The following is a 23,685-nucleotide window of genomic DNA, read 5'->3' as shown; positions in this document are numbered from 1 at the left end:
ATACACAAAATATGTGTACTATGTAATGTGTGTGTGTGTTTGACAGGAGTTCCATTCCTGGTTTTGCCACCAGTGGCCCAGAATAAGTTCCTTCAGTACTGAAGCCTCAGGACATCGATAATAACTGAGCGTCCAAGCCTGAGGACTACAGAAAGGCTGAAGGAGATAAAGCGATGATAGGCACAACACAGCACCTGGCATATCCTGGCACAAACAGGAGCCATTATCACTTAAAAACAACACAGTGGGTTGGGCACAGGGGTAGGTCAATTGGTAAAGTGCTTGCCTGACAAGCATGAGGACCTGAGTTCAATCCACAATACCTATGTAAAAACTGCCTGGCCTGGTGGCTTGTACTTAGACCCACAGCACTGAGGAAGTGGAGACAGATGGCCTTCTAGGTCTCGCTGGCCAGCCAGTCCAGCCTCATTAGTAACCTCCAGGCCAGTTGCAGATAAAGAGGAAGCCATCTAAAGTCTAAGGTTACCCCCTGACTTCCACACATATGTGCAAACACATACATACACACACCAATGCAAACATGTGTTAAAATTTTTACAAATTTGGCCAGGCATGGTGGCACATGCCTTTAACCCCAGCACTTGGGAGACAGAGGTAGGAGGACCACTATGCCTTCCAGAACATCCGGAGACTACGAAGTGAATTACCGGTCAGCCTAAGCTAGAGTGAAACCCTACCTCAGAAAACCATGTAAACATTTTACCAGTTTAAGGACTGGAGCTTAGTGGTGAAGGCATTTGCCTGCAAAGCCAATGGACACAGGTTTGATACCCCAGAACACCCAGGCAAGAATTGGTGGTGCACGCCTTTAATCCCAGCACTCAGGAGGCAGAGGCAGGAGGATCATCGTGAGTTGGAGGCCACCCTCAGACTACATAGTGAATTCCAGGTCAGCCTGGGCTAGAGTGGGAGCTTGCCTCGAACAATAAAAAAAAAGAAAAAAAAAAAGGATGTGCTAGGGGGCTGGAAAGATGGCTTAGTGGTTAAGGGCACTCAATGCAAAGCATAAGGACTCATAAGGACTTTCCAGATCCCACATAAGCCAGACACACAAAGGTGAGGCAAGCACAAGGTCACACATGCCCACGAGGTGGCACAAGCATCTGGAGTTCGACTCCAATGGCTGAGGGCCCTGGCATGCCAATTCTCATTCTCTCTCTTTCTCTCTCTCTAAAAAAAAAGAAAAGAAAAGAAAGAAAGAAAAACAAAGGACGTTCTGTGTGTCATGGGACCAAAATCATCCCCTTCCAAGTAATGCCAAGGGCTACCAGAAGCTTGGTTGCTCCCAATTACAAAAGAGGGCTTTGAATACATTCTACTCTGATCCAATAAATGGGTATTTTAAAACTCGCCATTATGACTGTAAAGCTAATTTAAGTGGACAGCTATTCTCTTTCTTATAAAAGGTATTGTTTGCTTATTTGTTTTGGTTTTGGTTTTCCAAGGAAAGTCTCACTCTGGCCCAGGCCAACCTGGAATTCACTCTGTAGTCTCAGGGCAGCCTCAAACTCATGGCGATCCTCCTACCTCTGCCTCCCAAGTGTTGGGATTAAAGGTGTGCGCCACCATGCCCAGCTTAGAAAACATTTTTCTTTCTTCTGGAGGACAGAAAAATTGGGAGAGAGGTGAGGGAACTCTCACCTAAGAAATCCAAAGCCACCTTCATCATATTTAAATGAACTAGACTAAACTAGAACTAGACTAGAGCAAGACCCTACTTACTTCAGGGGGAAAAAAAAGTCTCTTTCAGGGCTGGAGAGGTAGCTCAACAGTTAAGGTGCTCGCCTGCAAAACCTAAGGACCAGAGTTCAATTCCCCAATACACACATAAAGCCAGATACACAAAGTGATGCAAGTCTGGAGTTCATATGTAGTTCTAGAGGCTCTGGCATGCCCATTCTCTTTCTCTCTCTCTCTCTCTCTCTCTCTCTACCTATCTATCTGCCTCATTCTCTCATTCTTTTTTTATTTAATAAAAAAATCTGAAAGAACTATCAGAGGCTAGGGATTAAGTTCATGGTGCAACACTTGCCTAGTAGGCGTGAGGCTCTGGGGTTCCACTCCCCCTAAAGATCAAAAAATATCAGGCAATGATTTATGTTCATAGCCTAATTTTCAAACAAGAGTTCATGACCATTTCTCAATCAAATGTTTTCTTAAGATGATTGAAGTCACAAGTTTGGCCTCACAAACACATTGAGTACATTTGATAAGGACAAAGATCACTTTCTTCCACTCTGATGTCCAAAAAGAATCCCATGACTTGAGATGTCAGGAATTCCCCTGTGTCGCGTAGCCACCAGAGATGCTTCTGACCCAGTCTCTGGCCTCACAGACACAGCTCCTCCGCCCTAGCAGCCAAGATGCCTATGGAGAGGTGATCCGCACACAAACCCTTCAAAAACTGTCATTCTCAGTGCCATGATCTGTTTCTTTGACACACCCAACTCACCCAGTTCAGCTTTCCATTTAAATCTGGATTAAAAAAAAAACTCCTTCTGGGGCTGGGGGGATGGTTTAGTGACTAAGGTGTTTGCCTACAAAGCCAAAAGACCCAGGCTTGATTCTCCAGGACCCATATTAGCCAGATGCACAAGAGGGCACATCCATCTGGAGTTCATTTGCAGTGGCTGGAGGCCTTGTGGCGCCCACTCTCTCCCTCTCTCCCCCTCTTACTCTGTCAAATAAATAAATAAAATATTAAAAAAAAAAAAAAAAAAAACTACTTCTGACTATGGGAAACACCAAGTCATTTCCAAGGCCACCATCATCCTCAAGAGATCTTTCCAGTGTTTTTCCAAAGACATACAGCTGCCTGCATCTGGCATATCACACCTATATTTGGCAATAATAAAAGCCAATGTAGGGCTGGAGAGATGAGTTAGCAAACTATCTGTTTCTCTCTTTCTCTCTCTCAAATAAGTAAGGTAAAATTTAAATTAAAAATAAAAGTGATGGAGAGATGGCCTAGTAGTTAAGCACTTGCCTGTGAAGCCTACGGACCTCTGTTCGAGGCGCGATTCCCCAGGATCCACATTAGCCAGATGCACAAGGGGGCGCATGCATCTGGAGTTCGTTTGCAGTGGCTGGAGGCCCTGACGTGCCCTTTCTTTCTTTCTTTCTTTCTTTCTCTCTCTACCACTTTCAAATAAATAAATAAATAAATAATCCAGTTGGCATGTGGTGCACATCTTTAAACCCATCACTTGGGAGGGAGAGGAAGGAGGATTGCTGTGAGTTGGAGGCCACCCTCAGACAACATAGTAAATTCCAGGTCTGCCTGAGCTAGAGCGAGACCCTACCTCGAAAACAAAACAAAAAAGCCAAACATGGGCTGGAAAGATAGCTCAGTGGTTAAAGTGCTTGCCTGCAAAGCCTAATGGCCCAGGTTCTGTTCCCTAATACCCATGTAAGGCCAGATGCACAAAGCAGAGGCTGCAGGTCCTGGCCTGACCATTCTGTCTGTCTCTCTTTTCTCTCTCTGCTTTCAAGTAAATAAATAATTTTTTTTTTTTTCAAAAGCCAGGTGTGGTGATACACGCCTTTAATCCCAACACTTGGAAGGCAGAGGTAGGAGGATCCCTTTAAGTTCATGGCCACCCTGAGAATACAAAGTGATTTCCAGGTCAGCCTGGGCCATAGAGAGACCCTACCTCAAAAAACCAAAAAAGCCAAACACTTGCCCAACACACACACACAAATCACTCACTTCAATGACTAACAGACAAGGGGGAAATAAAAGCAGCCCACACCCAGAGGTAACTTAAAACAGTTAAAGATAGGTTCCTAAAAAGCTGACTCACAGTGGTTTCCATGGCGTATATAGGTCAAATTTTAGACAGTCCTGCACTAAACAAAAGTCTCCCAGGTTAAATGCCAAGAAAACACACTGAGCAGAAGTTGAGGGTACAGAGGGGCTCCTTCATCTTCCCGCCCTGCGCTTCCCAGGAATCCCGTGCCAGGCTTTCCTCTCTACCACCCCTGTTAACTAAGGGGGGTTTTCTTGTGTTTCTATTAGTGAAAGGCAGTGGGGGAAGGGAGAGCTTTATTACTCATCCTATTATTGCTTATTATTTTGACAGCCAGCTCCTAAGGGATTTTGTTACTTTTGGAGCTGGAAGGGACATGGCAATGGCAAAATAAATGTTCTGACCAGAATTTGCCACTGCACCAAAATTGGTCCTTACAGTGGCCATGGAAAGGGAAAAATGGGTAAGTTCATCAATACAGAAGTTCATGATCTCTCAGGCTCATGATCTACTGTCCACAACACAATCTTGTGAGGTTTGCACTGGTTTGTCTGAAGAGAAGGCCTGGAAAGAGTGAGGCCCAAGGAGATGCCAAGAGCAGGAGCCAAAGGACAGGCCAGAGCAGGCCCAAAGCACATGACCCACAGACAAAATAGTACAGAAACGTGGCAGACCAGCATAGCCAGTGTGGAAAAGAAAGCATCCTCTGCCATTTTCCATTCCTGAATCCCACTAGAATAACATCTCGTTAAGCCATTAAAAAAGAAGAAGAAGAAGTCCTGGTATTCTGAGCAGCACTATTCTGGGACTGTAAACAAGTGAAGCCGCCAAGCACCATGTTGGGTCTACGAGCTGATGATGACTGGGCTGAGGGCAGGACTGAAGATTCTCACTCTGGGCTCCCATTCAACCAAGTAGCCCTAGGCTACTGCCAAGTCAAGGCGGGCCTGGCCCACTGTGAGCCTCTTCTCAATCCCCTCAGGAGCCGGCATGGTCAGCGCAGGAGACTTGGCCTAAGAAACTTCTGGGCCTCCTGAGCCTTCCTAAGGTCCCCAAGTCAGGGGTCAGCCACCGTGACGGTTGACAGATCAAAGTGCTGCTCACAGGAAAGAGGAGGATGGATGAAAAAAAAGGAAAAGTTCTGTATGGAGTTTTGTTCGCTTGTTTGATTTTTTAAGAATATGAATGAAGAAAAAAGTGCCTTTTAGAGTTTGTGCCTTTTTCCCCCAACCAAGTATACACTGACAAAACCGAACGTCTGATTCCCACAGGACCCAAAAGACAAGAAGATGCCATCCTTTTCCTCCTCCAAGAGCCCTAATTGCTAGAAACTTTTATTCTTCAACCTTTGAGATTTGCTAAGGGTGTAGCCTCTGGCTTCAGATTATAAATGACCTGTCAGCATGGATCGTTTATTTATGACTGACTAAATAAATAATGGGTCTAGGAAGCCTGGGTTTTTCCTAGTGCTGTACCGCCAAGACCTACAATAATCAGTGAATATAACATAGAAAGTCTAACCATTCCACTAGAAAGGTTACAAAATATGGCACAGAAAATATTGATTTTACCAGTTAGATTAGTTATGAGGAACTAAATAGAACCAGAAGAGGGAGGAAAAGCTAGGGCCTGATTAATTTTTTGTTGCTGACATATTTTATCAGAAGAATACAGTTCTCCTTCATCCCTTCATCACATGGATCAGTTTCTCGATCTCAGAACTATGGACATTTTTTTACCAGGTGCATACCCTCTCCGCCATCTCCTTCCCCCTCATAGGAGGGCTGCCCTGTGCAAGATTCTATTTATTTTTGGTTTTTCGAGGTAGGGTCTCAACTCTAGTCCAGGCTGACCTAGAATTCCCTATCCTACCTCTGTATCCCAAGTGCTGTAATTAAATACGTGTACCACCACACCAGGCCTATGTAAGATTCCTTTATAAAAAAAAATATATATATATATATTTTATTACCAGATGTGGTGGCACACAGGCCCAACCTTGTTCATCTGGCTTATGTGGGTCCTAGGAAACTGACCCTGGGTCCTTTGGCTTTGTAGCAAGTACCTTTACCACTAAGCCATCTCTCTAGCCCCTATGTAAGGTGTTTTTTGTTGTTGTTGTTGTTTTCCCGAGATAGGGTCTCACTCTAGCCCAGACTGACCTGGAATTCACTATGTAGTCTCAGGGTGGCCTTGAACTCAAGCAATCCTACCTCTGCCTCCCAAGTGCTGGGATTAAAGGCGTGTACCAGCCCCCCCCCCCCCGCATTATGGTTCTTAATCACACCCTAACCCCTAACCTCTACCCACTAGGCAGTGGCATAACCCCACTCTCACGCTCAGCAATCTCTGAACATTGCCAACTGCCCTCAGGGGAGCATAATCACCCCCGTTTGAGCACCATATGTCAGATAATAACAAATGAGATTAATTTAGCTCCCCTTATTGTATGCATCAGGTTCTTAGTTTATTCTATTTAAGTCAATAAAACCTGGGGTATTAAGCAGGTGGTATTTGCACAACAAAAATGACTAAATGCAAACCTGGCATTGCATGCCTTTAATCCCAGCACTCAGGAGGCAGAGGTAGGATTGCCATGAATTTGAGGCCACCTTCAGACTACATAGTGAATTCCAGGTCAGCCTGAGCTAGAGCGAGACCCTATCTTGAAAAAAAAAAAAAAAAAAAAAAAAAATGGGGGGAAGTGGGGCAGGAGAGATGGCTTAGCACTTAAGGAGCTAGCCTGCAAAGCCAAAGGACCTTGGTTCAATGCCCAGGACCCACGTAATCCAGATGCACGAGGGTGCACATGCACCTGGAGTTCATTTACAGTGTCTGGAAACCCTGGCGCACCCATTGTGCCTCCCTCCTTCCCTCCCTTTCTCTCTCTCTCTCTCTCTCTCTCTCTCTCTCTCTCTCACACACACACACACACACACACACACACACAGCCTCTTTCCCTCTCTCAAATACAAAAATAAAATATAAAAAGAAAAACTAAAAAAAAAAAAAGGTTTTTATTTATTTATGTATTTGAGAGAGAGAGAGAGTATGGATGTACCTGTGCTTCCTGCCATTGTGAAGGAATTCCAGACACATGTGCCACTTTTTCAATCTGGCTTAACATGAGTAGTGGAAAATCAAATCTGGACCATCAGACTTTACAAGCCAGCACCTTTAATCATGAGCCATTTCTCCAATCCTTGCTAATATACACCGGTATGGTTCTATCTCCATTATTTAAAAAATAAACCCACACTTCTTTTTCCCTACAAGGCCTCATATGATGTGCACCAGCTCACCTCTGGTCCTCTCTCCTCACACTCGGCCAGCTCACCCTTGCCACACTGGTGTTCTTCATGCACCTAACAAGTTAGCTTAGCTTGACTTTTTTGTTTGTTTGTTTGTTTTTGGTTTTTCCAGGTAGGGTCTCACTCTAGCCCAGGCTGACCTAGAAATTACTATGTAGTCTCAGGCTGGCCTCGAACTCACAGCCCTCCTCCTACCTTTGCCTCCCAAGTGCTGGGATGAATGGCGTGCACCACCACGCACAACACTTACTTATTTGAGAGAGAGTAATTTCTCTACCTGGAGGTCCATTTCCCTTACCAGTATCAAACCATCAGGCTTCGATTACAAGTCCCCTCTACAATAAGACCTTCTCTGACTATTGAGTAAAACTGACTACCAACTCACTTTCCCTCAGGGACACTGAATTTGAAACAGGATGGTTACAGGTGTGAAATCTGCTCACATGAGGAGTGAGCCTTATGAAGACACCAGTCACGTATTAAAACTCTGTCCCTAGAACCTAGGAAGTGCCTGACACATGACACATGCTTAAAACATGGGGCTTGGTGGCGCACGCCTTTACACCCGGCACATGGGAGGCCAAGGTAGGAGGATTGCCGTAAATTTGAGGCCACCCTAAGACTACATAGTGAATTCCAGGTCAGCCTGAGCTAGTGAGAACATACCTCAGGGAAAAAAAAAATGTAATGAATTAATGAATGTCTTTGGCTAGCAAGCTAAAGGTGTCAATTTAAGAGCTACACAAACTGGGTGTGGTGCTGCACACCTTTAATCCCAGCACTCAGGAGGCAGTAGGAGGATGGCCATGAGTTCAAGGTCACCCAGAGTGTACATAGTGAATTCCAGGTCAGCCTAGGCTAGATTGAGACCCTACCTTAAAAAAAAAAGTGAGCTGGAGAGATGGCTTAAGCAGCTAAGCGCTTGCCTGTGAAGCCTAAGGACCCCGGTTCCAGGCTTATTTCCCCAGGACCCACATTAGCCATATGCACAAGGGGATGCACATGTCTGGAGTTCGCTTGCAGTGGCTAGAGTCCCTGGTTTAAAGCGCTACACAGTGGACCGGACAGATGGTGTGTTGTTTGTTTTTTTTTTAATTAGAATTTAATGCTTTTTACAACTGCATGACCTTGCCTCTTTGGAACCATTAGGGAGAATTCCTGGGTTCAAACCTTTAGCTTAGGGGACTTGGGACTCTTGTGTCTACTGTTGATTGTTTTCTTAAGTTCTCAAAGACCTGTGGTCAGCTGCTATATTTTTTAAAGTTGCCTGTTTCTCTCTAATTGCATCCACTTGCACACTGTTATTTAACTATATGTAGTATTTAGAATCCGGCCTAATTCTTTTTGAGCAGCCAGTGCATATATTTCCTCAGCTCTTCCCTGGTTTCCCTACAGGAGCTCATCTGACAAGGAAATGTGGTTCCTTTGTTTACCGGACCTTCTATATCAGTGTTCGATCTCAGCCCTGATGGCCTCTGAGCTCTCCGACTATTACACCACTCACGAGTTGCTCTTTATTTCTACATAGACTTGCCCCTACTAGGAGGCTGTTGATATCACCTTTATTGTCTTGAAAAGCGGGTCCACTTCCCCTAATTCTTTGGAAAATTGATGCTATTTCGGCTGAAAAGTTAGCAAGACTTATTAAGGGAAGTTAAGGAAAAAAAAAAGAAATTGAAAAGTAATTGTAAACAACATTTGATAAATTGTGAGTTTCATTTGTTTCTTTAAGAGTTGAATTTTGAGCCGGGTGTGGTGGCGCACGCCTTTAATCCCAGCACTCGGGAGGCAGAGGTAGGAGGATCTCTGATAGCTCTAGGCCACCCTGAGACTACATAGTGAATTCCAGGTCAGCCTGAGCCAGAGTGAGACCCTACCTCGAAAAACCAAAAAAAAAAAAAAAAAAGAGTTGTATTTTGTGTTCTTTTCCCTATGCAGGTGGTGGTTTTATTTTTCTCCAATAAAACTTTTTTAAAGAGCTACATAGTGGAGTGGAGAGATGGCTCAGCAGTTAAGGCATTTACCTGCAAAACCTAAGGACTTCAGTTCAATTCCAGTACTTATATAAAGCCATATGTACAAGGTGGTCCACGTGCCTAGAGTGTATTTGGAGTGGCAGGAGGCCCTGGCATGCCCATTCTCTCTCAAATAAACAAAGTAATTTTTTAAAAAAGACCCATACATGACTTCATAATGTGAAACCAAAAACCATTCTCTTCTCCAATTTACCACTCTGGTACACATTCAGGTGATAGGGTATTGATAAAACCGTCACCTCTAGAAGGAAGCAAGTTATCTTTCAGGTTTTCCAAAAGAAGCTGAGTAATACTCAAAGCACAAGCAACAAGTGTTAGCAAAGTCTCAGTCACAAAATTTGAGGAAACCACATAAAAAACAGGTGACAGGGTGCTAAAATGATGCCTATGAACTAAACTAAAAATCATCACAATAAATGAATGCCGGGCTGGAGAGATGGCTTAGCGGTTAAACGCTTGCCTGTGAAGCCTAAGGACCCCGGTTCGAGGCTTGGTTCCCCAGGTCCCACGTTAGCCAGATGCACAAGGGGGCGCACGCATCTGGAGTTCGTTTGCAGAGGCTGGAAGCCCTGGCGCGCCCATTTTCTCTCTCTCCCTCTATCTGTCCTTCTCTCTGTGTTTGTAGCTCTCAAATAAATAAAAAAAAATTTTTTTTAAAAAATAAATGAATGCCTAGAAATATAAAAGAAAAAAAACTACAGGCCTTGTAGAGTCTTTCCTGCACTATCTCTTACATTTCTGTAGAATTTTCATGTGATTTTCAAACAGCCATGAAGAACTGGTGAGCTGGTGCTTTTGACCATAATGAGGCTTGCCTGATTAAGAAGTTTAGAGAGGGGGAGGGGGCAGGATGAAGAGTGGAGTTCCAAAAGGGAAAGTGGAGGAGGGAGGGAATTACCACGGGATATTGCTTACAATTATGGCAGTTGTCAATAAAAAAAATTTTTTTTTAAAGTTTAAATGGCCAGGCGTGGTGGCACACGCCTTTAATCCCAGCACTCAGGAGGCATTGGTAGGAGGATCACTGTGAGTTCAAGGCCACCCTGAGACTACATAGTGAATTCCAGGTCAGCCTGGGCTAGAGTGAGACCCTACCTCAGGAAAAAAAAAAAAAAAAAGTTTAAATGAAGCCAGACATGGTGGCACACACCTTTAATCTCAGCACTCAGGAGACAGAGGTAGGAGAATTGTCACAAATTCATGGCTACCCTGAGACTACATAGTGAATTCCAGGTCACCCTGGGCTAGAGTGAGACCCTACCTCAAAAAAAAAAAAAAAAAAAGTGCATAGAATAGTTAGCATTAGAATTAAATGGCTCTATAAAACAAATTCTGCAGGGCATGGTGTTAATGCCTTAATCCCAGCACTCGGGAGGCAGAGGTAGGAGGATCACCGTGAGTTCAAGGCCATCCTAAGACTACATAGTGAATTCCAGGTCAGTCTGGACCAGAGTGAGACCCTACCTTGAAAAACCAAAAAAGTAAAAACAGTATCATTTATCTATTTATATATTTGCGGGGGGGGGGGGAGAAGAGAATGATAACATAAGGGTATGTAGCCACTTTAAGACAAATGCAGCACCTTATGTGTCAAGCAAGAACAGAACTCAGGGAAAATAAAGTTCAGGTTCCAGTATGGTGGGTCACAACTATAATCACAGCACTCATGAGGCAGACACAGGAAGACTACAAGATTGAGGACAGCCCAGGCCATACAGTTTTTTTTTTGTAATTAATTAATTAATTTATTTGAGAGTGACAGACACAGAGAGAAAGACAGAGGGAGAGAGAGAGAATGGGCGCGCCAGGGCTTCCAGCCTCTGCAAACGAACTCTAGACACGTGCGCCCCCTTGTGCATCTGGCTAACGTGGGACCTGGGGAACCGAGCCTCGAACCGAGGTCCTTAGGCTTCACAGGCAAGCGCTTAACCACTAAGCCATCTCTCCAGCCCCCATACAGTTCTTTACAGAAAAGAAGAGAGGTCTGGGGCTTGGCATGGGGCTCAGTGGTACAACCCTTGCCTAGCACACTCCAGAGCTTGGGTTCAATGTCACCCACGAAAACAGACTCACTTCTATACGGAGATACAGGAAGTGCGGCACAGCCTTGGGTGTCCTAACTACAATGTCCATTAAATGCCAAGTTATAGAAAAGTACTTCAAAGAAATGCTATGGAGCCTTTAAGTAATGACAGATCTCAAATGCTGTTAAAAGAAGTTCCTCAGCAGGGTGTAGTGGCGCATGTCTTTATCCCCAGCACTTGGGAGGCAGAGGTAGGAGGATCATCCTGAGTTTGAGGTCAGCCTGAGCTAGAGTGAGACCTTGGGGGGGGGGGGGAATGTAGCCAGGTGTGGTGGTGCACGTCTTTAATCCAAGCAATTCAGAGGTAGCGATAGGATCTCTGTGAATTTGAGGCCAGCCTGAGACTAATCTCAGGTCAGCCTAGGCTAGAGCAAGACCATACCTTGAAAAACCAAAAATAAAAAAATATAAAGAGGCCAGGCATGATGATCAATCCCAGTACTAGGGAGGAAGAGGTAGGAATCAGAAGTTCAAGGCCTGAGACTACATAGTGAATTTCAGGTCAGCCTGAGCTACAGTGAGACCCTACCTTGGAAAACCAAAAAAATAAAAAAATTAAAAAAATGGATCTATTGCAGAAGAGGTGGCAGAAAGAATGTAAGAGCCAAAGGAAGGGTAGGACTCCTTACAACGTGCTCCTCCAGACATAAAATGGCCTGGATATCCATGACCTCACAGGTCCTGACACTACCTACACGAGACCATTGTAAGAGGAGGAAAAGATCATGACATCAAATAAAAGACAGATTGAGAGGGGGAGGAGATACGATGGAGATTGGAGTTTCAAAGGGGAAAGTGTGGGATAAGAGGGTATTACCATGGGGTATTTTTTATAATCATGGAAGTTGTTAATGAAAACGAGAAAAGCTTTTCCATTAAAAAAAAAAAATTTAACTAAGGGTATGAAATAATACGAAAACTTTTCTCTATATGATTTTTTATATAATTTTGAGGGTTTTTTCCTTGCAATAGCAATGACATCCAGTTTTATAACAAAGGAAGAGTAGAACTGTTCACAAGGCAATCTTGCAGATACAAGATGGCCTTGATATTCATGACCTCACAGTGCCAGATTCTACCTACACAAGACCTGCATAATAGGAGAAAAAGATGATGATAGCAAAATAGAAGACAGCCGGGCATGGTGGTGCATGTCTTTAATCCCAGCACTCAGGAGGCTGAAGTAATAGGATCACCATGAGTTCAAGGCCACCCTGAGACTATGTAGTGAATTCCAGTTCAGCCTGGTGAAACCATAATTCAAAAAGAAAAAAAAAAACTATTGGGCTGGAGAGATGGCTTAGCAATTATGGCACTTGCTGGCAGAGCCAAAAGAACCAGGTTCAGAGCAGACTTAGCAGTTAAGGCATTTGCCTGCAAAGCCAAAGGAACCAGGTTCGACTCCCCAGGACCCACATAAGCCAGATACACAAGGGGCGCACACATCTGGAGATCGTTTGCAGCAGCTGGAAGCCCTGGCTCACCCATTCTCTCTCTCTGCCCACCTGTTTCTGTATATCTCTTTCTCAAATAAAAAAAAATTCTTAAAATTACATATAAAAAATGTTAAAAAAGAACAAGGTCCGATTCCTCAGTACCCATGTAAAGGCAGATGGACAAGGTGGCACATACTTCAGGAGTGTCTGGAGTTCATTTGCAGTAGCTAGAGGCACTGGTATGCCCATTCTCTCTCTCAAATAAATTAATAAATTCAAAATTTTAAAAGTGCAAGTATTCATGTACTACCAATGTGCTTACAATTGGACATGGTATTGACAGAGCTTAAAAAAACTATCCTGCTTTCCAGAAATTTATAAACTAGCTGAATTGATAATCTACATTTGTAAGATAACATCATATTTCCAATTTTTTTGTTTGTTTGTTTCTTGAAGTAGGGTTTCACACTAGCCCAGGCTGACCTGGAAGTCACTGTGTACTCTCAGGATGGCCTCAAACTCACGACGATCCTCCTACCTCTGCCTCCATATTTCTTATTTATATTATTTATTTATTATTTCTTTATTTGAGAGAAAGAGTCAGAGAAAGAGTGAATGGGCACACCAGGACCTCCAGCTAAGCCATCCGTCCAGCCCTGCCTCCATATTTCTAATTTTTCAATATGCAACTATCAGAAAAATAAACCAAAGATGAGTGTGGTGGCGCACACCTTTAATCCCAGCACTGGGAGGCACAGGAAGGAGGACTGCCATGAGTTCAAGACCATGCTGAGATTACATAAATGAATTCTAGGTTAGCCTGGGCTAGAGTGAGGCCCTACCTCGAAAAACAAAAAAACAAACAAACAAAAAAAAAAAACAATTAAAGTTAAACCAGATAATTAAATCTTAAGTAGGTTTCTACTTACAAATCTCTGACAATAAATATCCATCTAAAAATGGATAAATTTTGCTCTAATCCACTAGTCCCAATCAAAGTTGCCTGAAATTAATAAACTTTGTTATTCCTCAGGAAATGACCAATGAAGGGAGGAAAAACACGAGGAATCTTTAACAACTCAATTATATACATTACACTCTATGAAAAGAAAGAGAGAGGGGGCTGGAGATGGCTTAGCGATTAAGCGCTTGCCTGTGAAGCCTAAGGACCCTGGTTCAAGGTTTGATTACCCAAGACCCACATCAGCCAGATGCACAAGGGGGTGCACGCGTCTGGAGTTCATTTGCAGTAGCTGGAGGCCCTGGGGCGCCCATTCTCTCTCTCTCTCTCTCTCTCTCTCTCTGCCTCTTTCTCTGTCTGTCCCTCTCAAATAAATAAATAAAAATAAACAATTTTAAAAAAAGAAAAGAAAAGAAAGAGCGGGCTGGGCATGTTGGCACACGCCTTTAATCCCAGCATTTGTGAGGCAGAAGTAGGAGGATCACTGTGAATTTGAGGCCATCCTGAGATTACATAGTGAATTCCAGGTCAGCCTGGGCTACAGACTCTACCTCGAAACCCACCTCCCACACCCCGCAAAGAAAACAAGAGGAAAAATACAGCGCAAATATTTCGGGGTAGTTGGATTTATCTTCTTGATTACACGTTTCTTTCATTTTCTTAATTCCTGGGAAACATGTATTGATACTAAAAAAAAAAAAAAAAAAAAGAAAAGAAAAAAAAAAAAGGGAAGGCTCACCTATAATCCCAGCACTCAGAAAGCTGGGCAGGAGGATCACGAGTCTGAGACCAGCCTAGGCTTCACAGTGAGACCTTATCTCTCCCAAAAATAAGAAATACACATCTTCCTTCCTCAAAAAAACCTTCTTTTGATCTGTAACATCACAATATTCATGGAAATTTCTAGTTCACCTCCAATCTTCTGTTCACTTAGGTGACTGCACTACAGATCATGACAAACGAAAGGCTTTCAGTCAGACGCGATAGGAAAGCCAGCAAGACCCATCCCCATCCAAGTGACCCACTTATGAAATATTTAGTCCACAATGTCACCAATTAGAGCATAATCCATAATGAAGACATTACTGCTGACAAGGGACGCAGCAAGCATGGGATCTGGGTCAGTCTTCTATAACTCTGTTAGCTTCTCTCAAACCAATAAAGGAACGCCTGTGTTGGCAAACTATTTAGCTGACAATGGAAGTACATAGGAATTGTGATGTAATTCATTTCCATCAGCTTATCCAAGCAGAAAAAAAAACATTGAAGTTAAAAAAAAAGTATTTACCGGGTAATTGGGAAATTCCTCTAATGATCAATTACACAGGTGCTCTTCCTCTCTGCAAACTAAGTTTCACCACCAACAAGTACTGAGTCAGTGGGTCACAAATACCCCAAGATTACCAACAACAATCTGGTATTGGACACTAGGTGCCAGGGCTGATAGCCTTTCCCATTCCTTCTCTCTGAATCCTCTCAACAACCCTATGAAGTTAAAGAGAAACTGACCAGCAAAGCTTAACTACTTGCCCATGGTTACACAGCTAGGAAATAATGAACTAAGATGAGAATTAAAGCAATCTTCAAGTACAGACATTATACTACCTCTTTCCCAGTCACTTCTGATGATCACACAGTAATATCCTCTCAGTTTCCTCCTATCCCTGTTACCTTCTCACCAACACAGAATCAAACCAGAGTCCTCTAACCATTCTAGATGCCCTCACGGGCTTTTACTGATCAGAAGTGGCCATGACTTGATTGTCCCCACCGAAACTCAATCCCCAAGCTGACGGTAGTTTTGAAAAGTGGAGCCTTCGGGTAATCACTGGGACAAAATCTTCAAGACAGGACCCTATGGTGGGACTGGTGGCATATCCAGCTTAGACTGCTATGTCCAAGCCTAAAATATCCTCTGGTATCTCATGGTATGATGTAGTAAAAACAACCCTCCTTGGGGATGGAGAAATGGCTTAACAGTTAAGGCACTTGCCTGCAAAGCGAAAGAACCCAGGTTCAATTCCCCAGTACCCACGTAACCCAGATGCACATACGTCTGGAGTTCCTTTGCAGTGGTTGGAGGCCCAAGCACACGCATTCTTTCTGTCTGTCTCTTTCTCTCTCTCTCTCAAATAAAAATAAAAAATAAAATATTTTTTAATAAATTTTTTTAAAGCCCTGCTCCCATGGTGCTGGCATGCTCTTGGACTTCCCAGTTTTCATAATTGTTAGCAAAATATTTTTATTTTATTCTTTTGTTCTTCATAAGTAAGTTATTCAAGTATTCTATCATGGCAACAGAAAATGGACTATGAGAGAAGCCTTCGTGAAAACAATAGTCCATCTGGAAAGAATACTGTCCTTGTAAAAAGTCACTGTTTTTTGGTACTGGAGATAAGCACAGTCCCTCATCTCTGACATTCACTCTCAACTTGCCTGAAGGAAAACTTCAGGTAACTGTTTTAAGTAGTTCCTCCTAGCTAGGGGGGGGTGGCGCACACCTTTAATCCCAGTACTCAGGAAGCAGATATAGGAGGATCACTGTGAGTTCAAGGCCACCCTGAGACTACATAGTGAATACCAGGTCAGCCTGCACTAGAGTGAGACCCTACCTGGGGTGGGGGATGGTGGGGATTAGTCCCTCCTAATGACTACATCTGTCATATACAAAGTATTCACTAGGCAACAGGCTTTACAAACACTGTGTCATTTCAGTCTCACCACAATCAATAAAGTAGGCACTATTCCCATTGCAAACATGAGAAAATTAATCCAGCCCAAGATCACACAGTTGGGAAATAATTAACTCTGATTCCATAACCCCATCACTCAGGAGGCTATGGCAGAAAGATCATCGTTTGAGGCCAGTCTGGTTTACACAGCTAGTTCTAGGCCAGCCTGGACTACAGAAGCAAGACCCAGTTTCAAAAAACCAACACTAACCCAGGAATGGCACATGCCTGCAATCGCACAACTTGGAAGACTGATGCAGGATCGCTGGCAGTTTGAGGTCAGCCTGGACTCCATAGTGACTTCCAAGCCAGTTTGAGCTACAGAGTAAAACCCTGTGTCAAACAAACAAAAATAAGAGCTGGAGAGATGGCTTAGCTGTTAAGGCACTTGCCTACAAAGCCAAAGGCCCTAAGTTTGATTATAGATGCACAAGCTGGTTCATGCATCTGTGGAGTTCATTTGCAGTGCCTAAAAGCCCTGGTGCATCCATTATCTGTGCTCGCTCACTCGCTCTCTGCCTCTCTTTTATTCCCAGAACCCGCTCACTGAAGCCAAATGCACAAGGTGACACATGCATCTGGAGTTTGTTTACAATGGCTACAGGCCCTGGCATGCCCATTCTCTCTATCTGCCTCTCTCTCTCCAATAAGTAATTAAAAACAAGCCAGGCAGGGTGGCTCATGCCTTTAACCCCAGCACTTGAGAGGCAGAGGCAAAAGGATCACCTTGAGTTCAAGGCCACCCTGAGACTATAGTGAATTCCAGGTCAGCCTGGACTAGAGCAAGATCCTACCTAAAAAGAGAAATGTATAAAACTGGAGGCATGGTGGCACACAGCTTTAATCCCAGCACTCAGGACACAGGGGTAAGAGGATCACTGTGAGTTCATGGCCAGCCTGGCACTACAGTTCTAGATCAGCCTGGACTAAAGTGAGACCCTACCTTGAAAAATCCAAATTAATGTCGGGCATGGTGGTGCACACCTGTAATTCCAGCACTCCAGAAATTGGAGGATTGCTGTGAGTTTGAGGCTACCCTGAGAATACAAAGTGAATTCCAGGTCAGCCTGGGTTAGAGTAAGGTCCTACCTCAAAAAAAAAAAAAAAAAAAAAAAAAAAAAGAAAAGAAAAATCCAAAATACACAGCTGGAGAAATGGCTCAGCAGTTAAATGCACTTGTTTGCAAAGCCTGGCGACCCAAGTTCAAATTCCCAGTTCCTATATAAAGCCAGATGCACAATGTTGTATGCACCTGGATTTCCTTTGCAGTGACAGGAGGCCTTGGCATGCCCATACTCTCTGTCTGTCTGGCTGTCTCTCAAATAAATCAAGTTTTTAAAAATAAATAAGTAGGGCCGGGAGAGATGGCTTAGAGGGTTAGGCATTTGTCTGCAAAGCCAAAGGATTCCGGTTTAGCTCTGCAGGCCCCACGTAAGCCAGAGGCACAAGGGGCGCATCTGGAGTTCATTTGCAGTGGCTAGAGACGCCGGTGCACCCATTCTCTCTCTCAAATAAATAAATAAAAATAAAATATATTTTTTAAAGTAAATAAATAGGCGGGCATGGTGGCACACACCTTTAGTCCCAGCACTCAGGAAGCAGAGGTAGGAGGAATGCTGTGAGTTCAAAGCCACCGAGACTACATAGTGAATTGCAGGTCAGCTTGGACTAACATGAGACACTACTTCAAAAAAAAATAAATAAATAAAAAAAGAAATAAAAGAAAAGAAAGGAAATATATCTATATATAGATAATATAAAATACATATTTTAAACAAAGGGCTAGGGAGATGGCTTGGTAGTTACATGCACTTTCTTGCAAAGTCTGTTACCCAGGGTTCAACTCCCCAGACAACCATGTAAAGTCAGATACAAACTGGTGTATACCTTTGTGATTGCACGGCACCTACGACAATGGAAATCCAAAGCTAGCAAGTCAGCTAGTCTTAAGTTCCTATCCAGTTGCCAAGAAGCCCTGCCTCAAAGAGGGCAGAGCAGACTCTTGGAGGTTGTCCTCTGACCTCCACAAGCATACCATGGCATACACGAATGCATGCAAATACACACACACACACACACAAAAAACTTAAATAAATAAAACCACATAAATTGAATTCGAGATAACTGAAGCTTTCAGAGGCCTTGGCTTTTGATGATAAAATGGGCTCTTTTGGGGGGCTAGAGTGATGCCTTAGCAGTTAAGGCACTTGCCTGTAAAGCCTAAGGACCCAGGTTCGATTCTCCAGTAACCATGTAAGGCAGAAGCACTGGGCGGTACATGGCATCAGGATTTTGTTTGCACTGGCTGGACAGATGGCTTAGCGGTTAAGCGCTTGCCTGTGAAGCCTGAGGGGCCCTGCTCCAGGCTCAATTCCCCAGGACCCACGTTAGGCAGATGCACAAGGGGGCGCACGTATCTGGACTGCATTTGCAGTGGCTGGAGGCCCTGGTCGCGCACATTGTCTCTCCCTCTCTCACTGCCTCTTTCTGTCTGTCGCTCTCAAGTAAATAAAAATGAACAAAAAATTTTAAAAAAATAAAGTAAAATGGGCTCTTTGGAGAATTTTTCAACAGATGTATACCATCGAGAGTCCCCCAAGTGCTTACCTGAATCTCTTCATTTTCATCTACTAGGAGGAAACTCACAACCTTCTCGGTCATCTTCTTCCTCTTGGTCTCCTCGTCCATATCCTCCTCGTCCAGGGACTCCTGGACCTTAGCGACATGGTACACAGTCACGGGGTGCCTCCTCTTGTTTCCTCCAGAGTGAGTCCTCTTCTGGCACTCCAGGCACAAGTTGATTTTGCAGGTCTGGCACCTCACAGCTGCCCTCTGCCTAACACCTGGAGAATGCCCATTAGGGCCCTTGCAGGGGTCGCAGTACGGGACGTGGCCGGCTTTGAGTCTGATCCGCTCATGGTTCCGCAGGCGCTCCTGCCGATGGAGCTCCTCCTCGCAGCGCAGACACTGCAGGCTGCCGCACTCGTCACACTCAAAGACGGCCTCGTCGGCGCCGCTGCAGGCGTAACTCTCCTGGCACGTGAGCCCTGGATTCAGGCCCTTCTCGGCTGGGGAAGTCAGGGCACTCATAACTCGGACTCGCAAGGAACACCACCCACCCTATGACGGTCACGGCGCTCTCCCAGGAACGAAGTCAAAGGCTTCGAGTCCGAAGACTGCTGCCAACTTCCAGAGTTCTGAATACTTTCAAAAAGAACCTGTCAAAATCTACTCGCGAATGGTCCAATTTTTAATTTTCTGTCTCCAAGACAGAAGTATCAGTGGCAATATTGATCTGTTTTGATGGTTTCATCCTCCGTAAAGTGCAGGTAAGGAGATGGCCAAAATGAACTTGACTGAATCTCTGATGTTTGAGAGAGGTCTGATGGGTTCACAGAGGTGGGCGCATACTTCAAGCCTCAGCCGCCGAGTTTTGGTAATGTAATAAAGTGGTCACGAGCTGTCCAATATACATGAGCCTCAAGTCGCTATTTCAAGGGAAACCTAGAGTAGAGGAAGGAAGATTTCACTCATCTGAGAAATACAAAGTCCACCTTACAATGACAGAACTGGAAGATTATGATTAAATGGTAGGCCAAAGCTAGCAAAAGGACTCCCATTCTTTTTGTAATATTTTTATTTATCTATTTGAGAGAAAAAGAGGTATATAGAGAGAATGAGTGTACCAGGGCCTCCAGCCACTGCAAACGACTCCAGACACATGCACCCCCTTGTGCAGCTGGCTTATGTGGGTACTGGAGAATTGAATGGCTTCACAGGCCACCTTAACCATTTCACCTTAACCACTAAGCCATCTCTCCAGCCCAACTACTCACTCTCTCTCTCTCTTTTTTTTTTTTTTTTTTTCCTGAGGTAGGGTCTCACTCTAGCCCAAGCTGATCTGGAATTAATTCTGGAATTCACTATGTAGTCTCAAGTAGCCTTGAACTCATGTCAATCCTCCTACCTCTGCCTCCCAGGTGCTGGGATTAAAGGCATGAACCACCACGCCCAGCTTCCAACTCTCATTTTTGCTTGCAAAACTGACATAGACTTGTTCTGGTACTAGAAATTTCAACTCAAAATCGTACTACACCTCCTCCTTTCTTAGGTGTGATGGTCCACACCTGTAATCCTAGCACTCAGGAAGCTGAAGCAGGACTACATGTTCTAGGCCAGCCTATACTACACACCTGTCTTGAAAAAATAAACAGAAAGATGCAAAACAAACACTTGTAGCCCAAGGCCTTTAAAAGACTTTGCTGCTTTGTTGGTGGTATTATCCAGAGTAAATACTGCTCAAGGGCTGGGAGGATGGCTCAGTGGTTAAGGCGCATGTGGGCAAAGCCTGCTAGCCAGGGTTCAATTTCCAGTACCCAGGTAAAGCCAGATTCACAAAGTAATGCATGAGTCTGGAGTTTGTCTGCAATGGTATGAGGACCCGAAGTGCCCATACTCTCAATTTCTCTACCTTGCAAATAAAAAATGAAGAGCCTGGCCTGGTGGCACACGCCTTTAATCCCAGAACTCAGGAGCCAGAGGTAGGAGGATCACTGTGAGCTCAAAGCCACCCTGAGACTACATAATTTCAGGTCAGCCTGGGCAGAGCAAGACCCTCCCTTGAAAAACCAAAACAAACAACAACAAAAAAAAAAAAACAATGCTGCTTGTTTTGTTATTAAACTCAGAATCAAAACCACTAAACAGTCCTTGTTAAGAGATAACATTCAGCAAATCCCACCTACACCTGACCACTGAGCACTGAAAAACTGGGGAAGGAAACTTGTGAATACCTGAAAAGGACTGGAGAAATGCCTTAGCAGTTTAAGGCCTGTGAAGCCTAACAATCCAGGTTTGATTCCCCAGGACCCACATAAGCCAGATGCAGAAGGTGATGTATGCTTCTGGGGTTCCTTTGCAGTGGCTAAATGTCCTGGCATGTGCCATCTCTCTCTCTCTCTCCCTCAAATAAATATTTTTTTTTAATCTGAAGAAAAACTATTATAAAAAACTTTAATCTGGGCGTGGTGGCACACGCCTTTAATCCCAGCCCTCAAGAAGCAGAGGTAGAAGGATCGCTGTGAGTTCAAGGCCACCCTGATACTAGAGTGAATTCCAGGTCAGCCTGAGGTAGACTGAGACCCAACCTCGAAAAACCAAAAACCTTTAGACACCCTCAAAGATCTAGACTGATACAGTTATCCTTATAACTGACTATTTCAGCTCTAGACAGACAAATGCCTAGTAAGGGCTCTAAACTTGGAAATAACAGTCATAATTTCATGCTCTAAAACAATTACTGTACTTCCTTTTGTCCTTTCTTTAACTGGGAACAGAAGGCAGAATTGCTACACTAGAGTCCATCGCAAACCCAGGGCTGCAAGGAATCAAAACAAACCATTTTTCTCTTTGTCAACCAAAAAAATAAATAAATAAAAATAACTTCAAAAACGGGGAAGGGGAGAACTGGGGCAGGAAAGGGGCTTTGGACACTTTCATAATTACCTTCCTAATTCCCCTTAGCTTTGACTGTCAACACCCAACAAAGTGTAAAGTCCTCCTTTTTAAGATTCACTCCTCCCCTACAGTAATCAATCTATCAATCTGATTTTCAGATAAACAAGGAAGACAAGGGAGTAACCTAGGGGACCTTATTTACACCCTGACCTCAGAGGTGCCCAGCCAGTTCCCAAAACAAAAACAAAAATCAAAACTTGTCATAAACTGAGAAAAAACCAGAATCAACCTCCCCCGCCTCCTCAAAAAAAGAACAGGACACCTCACCTCACCCCTAGCAGGCCAAGCAAACAATCTGCCCACTGAGGAGGGTGGGTTCCCCCACCTCGCCGCCTCTCTGCGGGTCGGGGTTCCTCACCCTACCTTCCTCCCGGACACCCATACCACGACCCAAAGGGTAGGAGCGGAGCCTAAGAACAAAGAAGGCCCCCCAAAATCCCCCCCACGCCAGGCATATCCCGGAGCCGAATCCATTGTTTATGCCACCCCGCCCCCACCCGAGCCGCACCCGTCCCCCTTTCCTCCCGGGGGCAGCCGGGGCCCCAGGGCGGTCGGGGACCGGGTGCTGGGCCGTGCCCTCCCCGCCCCGCCCGCGGCCACCGGGAGATCCCACCACAGAGCAGCTCGGCCGCAGCGAGGCGGTGTCGGGGGGCCGCGGGGCGCCGGCGGGGGCGGGGGCTGCTCCTCAGGACACCCGTGGATCCATCCTCATCTCCATCTCCGCACCCCTCCTCCTTCGTTGTCTCCTGGGCGTCCTCCTCTCTTGTTGTCAGTTGGGATCAGCTGATCCGAGTGAACTTCTCCCAGCTCTGACTAACAGGAAGGCATGAGCTGTGCAGCCCCGGGAGGGAGGTGCGGGATGAGGCGGAGCGTGACGCTAGCGGGGCGGGAAGAGCGCGCATATCCCCCTGGGAGTGGTAGTTCTATGGCTCCGTTTATCTTCTGTCACACCTGGGGAAATAAGGACGCGAGAAAACTACATCTCCCAGAGAGCAATGCGGAATTTACGAACAGGCGGTGGGGGGGCCATGCCATCGAGCATTTCGGGACTTGGAGTTTTTGCATTGACTTTGGTGTTTGCAGGTTGCAGCGCGTTGTTTAGTGTATTGGCCAGGAAGGAATGGGGTAAATTACACAAATGATGTAATAAAATTCAACATAAGTGGGAAGTGGCGAAGCAAATACTGAGATTTCAAGTAACTCTTATTGCACACCATTCTTTCATTAATGTGTAAAAAAAAAAAAAAAAAAAAAAAAAAACTCTACTCCCCGAATTTCACTAGGCACATAGTCGGACAAGACAAATAAGCATTGATTATAAGAATGTAAGTACTTTTCAGGAATTTAGTTTTCCCTTCAAGGGTATTCTCCGAACTCTTCATTAATTTATTTCTCCTACCTATTCTTTTTCTAACCTTTTTGTATACAGACTTCAGAAAGTCTAATTTTAAAATTATCTTTAAGTTAGACGAGATACATGTTCCAATACGCTTTTAGACTGCAGTGCTTGCTAATGGTTTACACTATTATCTGACTTTCTAAAAATAGCTTCATTTGTTTAGTGGTTTCACTTTTTTCACATTTATTTCTTGGAACAGTGGTGCTTGCTCTAGAAAAAATATCTACATAGGTGGTGAGTAAATCACTCAGTCTCTCCATAAAATAAATTGTGGCTGGCCGTGGTGGCGCACACCTTTAATCCCAGAACTCAGTAGGAGGATTGCTGTGAGTTCCAATCCACCCTGAGACTCCATAGTGAATTCCAGGTCAGCCTGGCCACTCTGAGACTTCATAGTGAATTCCAAGTCAGCCTGAGCTAGAACTTTGGTTGGGGTGGAG

The 23,685-nt window shown here is 44.4% G+C and overlaps 1 protein-coding gene across 3 annotated transcripts in view; it reads right to left on the bottom strand.

Moving 5' to 3' along the window:
- Zfyve1 (zinc finger FYVE-type containing 1) overlaps nucleotides 1-22,689 on the bottom strand; it is a 59,197-nt gene extending 36,508 nt beyond the window's left edge. Inside the window, exons 1-2 of one of the 3 annotated variants that reach the window (XM_045154988.1) lie at nucleotides 22,573-22,689; nucleotides 18,937-19,833 (exon numbers count right to left, since the gene is read on the bottom strand). In XM_045154988.1, coding sequence (XP_045010923.1) covers nucleotides 18,937-19,419 — 483 coding nt within the window. In that variant the 5' untranslated portion in view covers nucleotides 19,420-19,833; nucleotides 22,573-22,689. Of the gene's footprint in view, nucleotides 1-18,936; nucleotides 19,834-22,459 lie in introns of all 3 variants that reach the window. The other 2 variants (XM_045154986.1, XM_045154987.1) reach the window with 2 other exon arrangements.
- Between the last annotated feature and the right edge of the window lie 996 nt (nucleotides 22,690-23,685).

The sequence above is a fragment of the Jaculus jaculus genome, chromosome 7, assembly GCF_020740685.1.
Source record: "Jaculus jaculus isolate mJacJac1 chromosome 7, mJacJac1.mat.Y.cur, whole genome shotgun sequence".
Classification (NCBI taxonomy): domain Eukaryota; kingdom Metazoa; phylum Chordata; class Mammalia; order Rodentia; family Dipodidae; genus Jaculus; species Jaculus jaculus.
The sequence above is the reverse complement of the archived record's forward strand: the minus strand, read 5'-3'. Positions and strand labels throughout refer to the sequence as shown.